This window comes from Rhinopithecus bieti, unplaced genomic scaffold, assembly GCF_001698545.2.
Source record: "Rhinopithecus bieti isolate Rb0 unplaced genomic scaffold, ASM169854v2 scaffold_20840, whole genome shotgun sequence".
Taxonomy (NCBI): domain Eukaryota; kingdom Metazoa; phylum Chordata; class Mammalia; order Primates; family Cercopithecidae; genus Rhinopithecus; species Rhinopithecus bieti.
Window position 1 is genome coordinate 7447 of NW_016809955.1, and position 7605 is coordinate 15051.

The 7605-nt window shown below is 41.8% G+C and overlaps 1 protein-coding gene across 1 annotated transcript in view; it reads right to left on the reverse strand.

Annotated features, from left to right (window-relative positions):
* Positions 1-3194: 3194 nt before the first annotated feature.
* Positions 3195-7605, reverse strand: part of SLFN11 (schlafen family member 11) — a 25877-nt gene continuing 21466 nt past the window's right edge. The window contains 2 exon segments of the mRNA XM_017891010.1: positions 3195-4081; positions 4271-5001. Of these exon segments, the coding sequence (XP_017746499.1) occupies positions 3299-4081; positions 4271-5001 (1514 nt within the window). The 3' untranslated portion in view covers positions 3195-3298.

Genomic DNA, 7605 nt, shown 5'->3' on the forward strand with positions numbered 1-7605 from the left:
ATGGGATCCTGGAATAAAGACACTAGAGAAAAACTAGAGAATCCAGGCCGGGCGCGGCAGCTCACGCCTGTAATCCCAGCACTTTGGGAGGCCGAGGGGGGCGGATCACGAGGTCAGGAGAACAAGACCATCCTGGCTAACATGGTGAAACCCTGTCTCTACTAAAAAAAAAATACAAAAAATTAGCCGGGCGCGGTGGCGGGCGCCTGTAGTCCCAGCTACTCGGGAGGCTGAGGCAGGAGAATGGCGTGAACCCGGGAGGGGGAGCTTGCAGTGAGCCGAGATCGCGACACTGCACTCCAGCTCCAGCCTGGGCGACAGAGCGAGGCTCTGTCTCAAAAACAAACAAACAAACAAAAAACTAGAGAATCCAAACATAATGTGGGGTTTAGTTAATAGTCATGTACTAAGTAAGGTTGGTTCCTTAGTTGTGATGAGCGAATCACAATAGGGTAATAAAAAAGGGAACTAGCCACTGCAATGGCTCACACCTAATCCCAGCACTGTAGGAAGCCCACGCAGGAGGATTGCTTGAGCCTGGGAGTTTGAGACCAGCCTGGGCAACATAATAAGACCCCGTCCTCTATAAAAAAATTTTTAAAAATTAGCCAGGTGTAGTGGCATGCACCCGCAGTTCCAGCTTCTCAGCTAGTTAGGGTGAGAGGATCACTGGAGTCCAGGAGTTAAAGGCTGCAGTGAGCTGTGATCACCCAAGTGTACTCCAGCCTGGGTGAGAGAGCAAGACCTTGTCAAAATAAAATAAAATAAAATAAAGAGGAAACTAAATGAAGGGGACACAGGAACTTTCTGTACTATCTTTGTAACTTTTTCTGTAATTCTACAACTACTCTAAAATAAAAAGTTAATTTAAAATATAAAAACACTTTGTTTCACTTTATAATGGTTGGGTAGGTTTTCAGATCTTTAATGAAGTACATCCCAGATGTCTAGAGGCAGAGTCCAGAGATGGGCAGGCACCCAATTGAGCCTGCTGCACTGGCTCACGCCTATAATCCCAGAAATTTGGGAGGCTGAGGCAGGAGGATCACTTGAGCCCAGGAGTTTGAGGCTATAGTGAGCCATGATTGCACTACTGCATTCCAAACTGGACAACACAGTGAGATCTTGTCTCTCAAAAAAAAATTGAAAGTTAATGTTGCTTAATCTTTTACTGGCTCGTTTTGGCTCTCGCATGGAGTCACTGGCCTCTGTCTTCTCCTTTTCCCCCATTTAATCATTTATTTTACAAGACCATTTTTTTCCAGTTTAATGAGACACAAACTCTCAACTTTTTATTTAAAACAGAAATGCAGTAGATCTGTAAGCTAAACCTTTTGCCATTCATATGGAAACAAATATCGGTAATCCTCTTTGGTCTAAACAAAAATTCATAATTATTTATACATTTAAAAATATATTTCGTTTCAAATATTGTTAGTGGGGCAATAAATCATAAAGAGATACAACCAGTCAAAATTAGACTTTTAAAGAATTACTCTCAAAGACATTACAACAACTCCAAAGTCCAGAGATCTTATAAGACTAATTTATTAGGAACAACATTTACAAAGACAGCTTTTTAATGCTGAGTTGTACCTGATTTAATGCAGTCAGAATGAAAGAAGAAGCATTTTTCTCCTTATTTTGCTGATCTGTCAGATTTTGCTTAAGTTAGGAGAGCCTACAATTTCAAGGCTAGATAACTGGAATTCCATGAGTTAACACAGAAAGACAGGAGAAAGGCAGGGAAGTTCAAAACTCACAATCTGGGGGGAAATCAGCAGAGTAAGATTACTAATAAGTGAAATATTGGGCATATGATTTCTTAATTTCCATTAGTTATGCAAATATCTTATTGTTAGTATTTAGATTAGTATTTTAGAATATTTTGTAGAGACTGAAAAGCAAATACATAATTGCATTAGCATTGTTAAGTATCAGTGTTCTCTGTTTGACAAATAATCATACAGCTGTGTTCTCGGGCTGCAATAACAAAACACTAGAGACTGAGCAGCTGAAACAACAGAAATTTGTTTCTCACAGTCTGGAGGCTGGAAGTCCAAGACAGAGGTGCCAGCAGCAAGAGTTTCATTGTGAGGCTTCTCCTCTTGGCTTGTAGGTGGCTGCCACCTCTCTGTGTGCTCCCACGCCCTCTTGTTTGCATGCACAAGGAGGGAGGGAACAAGCTCTCTGGGGTCTCCTTCTATAAGGACGCCAACCTTAGCAGATCACGGCCCCACCATGACTCCATGTAACCTTCATTACTTTTTTAGCAGCCCCAGCTCCACACTATAGGTTGGGGCTTCAACATGGGAATTGGGGGGTGAAGGGTGGGACACAAACATTCAGTCCATAACAATGGCCCACCAAACCATGAAAGTAAATGGAAAAACAAAATCACAGTTCAAGAATGACATAAAACTTAACTAGGTGTGTTATAGAACAATGCATAGAACTAAACTGAGAAGTTAAAACATAAACTCATTGATTTTTAAAGACAACCTTTCTCAAGTTCGGTTCACCTTAGGGCTGATACACACCTTCAGAACCAGATTTTGGTCTCTAATATTATCTTCCGCTGAAAGCCAGGGCAAACAGGTTTCTGTTCATTTCATTTTGGCCTATACTTTCTCTTTAAAGTGACCATTAATACTATCACAATTAAGCCTTGGTCTGGGCCATTTTGAGAACAAGCTCTGGAGATCACAATTTTAAAGGATTAAATTATCACAACAGTAATCTTTGTTCTGACAAAATTATTAATCTGACAGTGAATGAATTATCTTGGGACTCTCCCAAGCCCTAAATGAATACAGCAAAGATAAATGTGAAGAATTCAGGAACAATTGCTTCTGTTATGGTCAGTAAGCTCCTAACAGATCAGGTTTCTGCAGAAAACAATTCTGGACAAATGTTTAAAAGCAACAAACTACATGAAGGGACTTAAAAAAAAGAAGCCAAGCCTTGGAAGAAAGAAAGGCCACAGGCTGAGTTCTTATTTTTATGGCTTTTAACCAGAGTGCAATACACAGATCTGCATTGTGCAGGGCAGCTAAAGCTCCTTTAGAAAACCACCATCTTTCTGGCTGAAAGAGTCAGGGGTCAGAATGGGGGGCAACCACCACTGCTGAAAAGAGTTGGGTGAGGAACCCTGAAAGGAGAGCCAGAAATGGGGGAACTCCAAACTCTGTGTCAGCTCTGTCCAAATCTCTGACTTGTAAACTAAAAAGAAAGGTTTCTACCATCAGCAGACTGTCACCCACAGACATTTACAGAGCATTTTGGTTTGGAGTTCTTCCTAATGGCCACCCTACAGAAAAATATATAGGTGTTGTTTTGCCCTGGAAGCCAGACAGATCAGAATATTGGGTAAGATAGCTGGGTCAGCTGTCCTTGGATTGATCCCAAACACTATGTTCCTTTCCAGGCCTGAGAATCGCCGGACACTGTCCAAAACAATGTGATCACCCAACATATCACATGCATCTCTGAGCTGCACAACCCTTTTCTTCCTCATTGCTTTCAAGAGCTTATACTTATACCGCTCCACTTCTTTTGCAGTGCTGACAAGCACAGCAACATCCTTTGGAGAATAGCCCCTTTCAAAGAAGAACCTGCAGGTGTCTGCCACAAAGGACACTATTTGCTCCACAGTCAAGCGTTTCTTAATTTGTAAGGTTCCCTGAACACCCTGGGACCATTCAGCTTTAAGAAGTACCTCAAGGGAACCAGGGGGGATGTTAAATGAAGGATTATTTCTAATTACTTGCATTTCTTTTTGTAAGTACTTGGCTATTGGATCTGCATTGCGAACTATTCTGGTGAGCTCTTCTCTTGGATACTGGTCTGAGAGAAGGGGGAGGCCACTGCAATCCAAGTGGCTGGTCTGAAAGTAGTCCAGAAAGATCCAGAGAATTCCTGGGCCATCCTTTGCTCTCCGAGTGATGGTTTTTGCCTTCCCATACCAGTCCCCATCCTCAAAACGGAAATTCTGAGCTTCGTCAATGACGATGTGTTGAATGTGTTCAAACTTTTCTTTTATAAAAGTTTTCCGGGTCTCTGCTTGGCAGATATTTTATCACTGCAAAATTAAAAGAACACACTCAAGTTTTATCCAAAAAAAGCAAGGGGGGAAAATGAATGTATCATGTTCCTCTGAGCACAGTATGTTATCACAGATGATTTTACCACTCAATTCTCAAGAAAAAAGGTGACTTAGCAGAAAAAATTAAACCCAGATTAAATAATACTTAGAGACATAAGATCCAACTGCTTACCTGATAAAGTTCCTCAGAGGCTGGTTTTCACAAACGTAAAGAATTCTCTTTTCCTCACAGTGAAACACATTCCTGATCTTCTCCATGATCTTCATGGCCATGATGGTCTTCCCTGAGCCAGGTAAGCCGTGGACAAACAATTTTCTGTTCTTGCGGAGGCTTCTGGAGAATATCTCATACTGCTGGGCTGTGAGCAGATTTAAAACCTCACAGCCGAGCTGGTCACTCAAGAGAGACCTGAAGCCGAGCAAGACAATCACGAGGGATTGCAGCAGGGCTTCCATGTGCTGGGTGCCTGCAAGGCTATAGGACGCGGGGTAATCCATCGGAGACACTGCAGCCTCCAAGGCCTCTGTGCTGCTCTTAGGACTCAGGCAGAGGACCTTGGCCCTGACACACACCTTCCCGGTGTAGCCCCCCACGTTCACCAGGTTCTGCTTCAAAGTAAAGGCGGTGCGAGTGCAGTAGTCCTGGCTCTCTGCATCCTGCTCCCTGAGAATGGTGTAGAGAATGGGGGTGCTGTTCTGTGCTATCAGCAGTGCATCACAGATGACTCCTGGCTTCTCCTGCAAGTTCAGGTCCACAGCCCAGCTTCTAGAGAGGATCACAATTCCCTGGGAGAAAGGTTGCACTTGCTTGTTTACTAACTCCTGTAGTCCTTCATGCTCTGAGGTCAGGTCCCTCCAGAGGGACTCCGGAGTATATCGCAAATGTCCTGGTGGGACTGTATGTGAAAAGAATGATAAATTAAGGGAAGAGAAATAACCCTATTGATTATGATGACTAATTATAATTAACTAATTGATTAACTGCATTATTACTTACGGAAGTTTCAAATATTATTTTATAAATATTATTGTAATTATAAAGGAAAAGAACGCTTGGAATACCTGGTATACTTCGTCTAAATCCACGTGTTTTTTAAAACTTACAACCTTGGGAAATTCCTTAACCTAAGACTTTGCTATCTCATCTGTAAAACAGAACTAAGAATAGCACATTTCCTATGAGGAGGAATAAATGAAATAACATAAAATGTTTGGTTCATTGTAGCAGCTTGAGAAATGTTGGTTCTCTTCCTCCCCTTCCTACTTTCAAAGTGCCTGAATCTCAAAATGCCCCATTGCTGGGAGTAGCAGGAGCCCCTCCCCTGGCCCCAGGAAGAAGGTATTCATTAACTCCATATTTGCAGGGGAGAGGGAGTCATATTAAAGCCTTTATTGGCAGTGAATTTCCTGCAGTCCTGGACTGGAAGATCCTTAAAGCTATCTCTCCTGAAGCAGAATTCTTGCATCACTTAAAGATCAACGTATGGCTCCCCACTATCACAAAAGTCTTCCCTTTGTCACACACAAACAAGAAATAATTCTATGACATGAGAATTACTTGCATTGGAGGATTATGAACTTATTTCAATGATCATGGGTTCCAAAGTGGGGGGGAAGATAACTGTTGTCCTGTTGTGGTAGTGTTAGAGTACAAACCCAAATCAAGATTTGCAGTGGTAATTTCAAATGAAATTACCCAGGTTTTATTGGTAATTGTTTATTGTTCATTGTTGCTCGTGCTTTCTCTTTCGTACCAGGTGCTCATACAACTTGATTATGCCTGCAACCTGGATGACAGTGAGTAGGAGATGGCATCTATCATGAGACACATCCAGATTTTAGAGATGTTAAAATATAGGGGAAACACACATCTTAGAATGGATAAAATAGGATAACTGAGCATATGTTTAAAATGAAGCTTTGGAAACCAAAGAAATGTAAAATAAGAAAATACACCATTTGTTGATTGTACCAGGGAATTTGCACGTATCTCTGGTCCTCACAAATTTTCCAAGGAAGATATATTTATTCCCATCTTCATATGAGTAGATAAGGACTCAAAGAGGTCAAGTGAGAGCTGGGTGCAGCTACTCAGGAGGCTGCGGTAGGAGGATTGCTTGAGCCAGGGAATTTAAGGCTGCAGCGAGCTATGACTATACCACTGCACTCCATCCTGGGCGACAGAGCAAGATAGTGTCTCAAAAAATAAAAAATAAAAGAGATCAAGTGACTTGCCCAACATCACACCACTAGGCAATGGCAGGGCCAGAGTCTGAACCCAAGTCTCTTGGACATCAGATCCTCTACTGTTTTTGCCCTGCCTGGCAAGTCACAGACTACTCCTGCCTGATAAATGGTAAAAATCACTAAAACACTTGATGTTTATTTACCTCATTATTGCATAGGTCTTCTTTTTCTTTAATTGTATAATGGAACATGCTTCTGAAGGATATTATGGGAAGATCAGAAGTGTCTCTTTCATTTCTTTGATATTCCACAAAACAGTAATGATAGGGACCAGACTAGATATTCAATTAATGCCACCATTCCAGGTGCACCAGAGTAGTCATCACTCCCCATGTGATTTGAGGACTCTGTGCCTTTGCACAGGTGTGCTCTGAAACTCTGATGTCTTCTTCCACCTTGATCACTTGATAAACTCCTCATCCTCCCCAGAACTCCCATATTCATCCTTCTGTCCTTGGAGCTCCTACCTTGTATCCATTCTGGGAACTAATTTCACCATGGATCTAGGGAATCTTTAGAAACAGCAGTTAAGGGTCCAGGGCAGTTGTTCTCAAACCATAAGAAATCAATCAGGTGAGGGAGCCTAAAGGTTTAGGACACTAAGAGGAAGAACACTGGGGCTGGCTGATTCTGATCTGCTGCACCAGGCCCTGAATATCTTTAGTGCCAGTACCTCCATTACAGACAAAATTTCTATTTGAGACAATCATTGCATTTCTTCCAAGAGAAGCACTGACAGCATTGAATCTGAACCTAATTTATTGTCAATCAATGCTAATAATTAATGTGCTAAGAACATCTTTATTCTTTTTTTAATTTTTTTTATTATTATACTTTAAGTTCTAGGGTACATGTGCACAACGTGCAAGTTTGTTACATATGTATACATGTGCCATGTTGGTGTGCTGTACCCATTAACTCGTCATTTACATTAGGTGTATCTCCTAATGCTATCCCTCCCACTTGTCCCCTCCCCACAATAGGCCTCGGTGTGTGATGTTCCCCTTCCTGTGTCCAAGTGATCTCATTGTTCAATTCCCACCTATGAGTGAGAACATGCGGTGTTTGGTTTTCTGTTCTTGCGATAGTTTGCTGAGAATGATGGTTTCCAGCTGCATCCATGTCCCTACAAAGGACATAAACTCATCCGTTTTTATGACAGCATAGTATTCCATCGTGTATATGTGCCACATTTTCTTAATTCAGTCTGTCACTGATGGACATTTGGGTTGATTCCAAGTCTTTGCTATTGT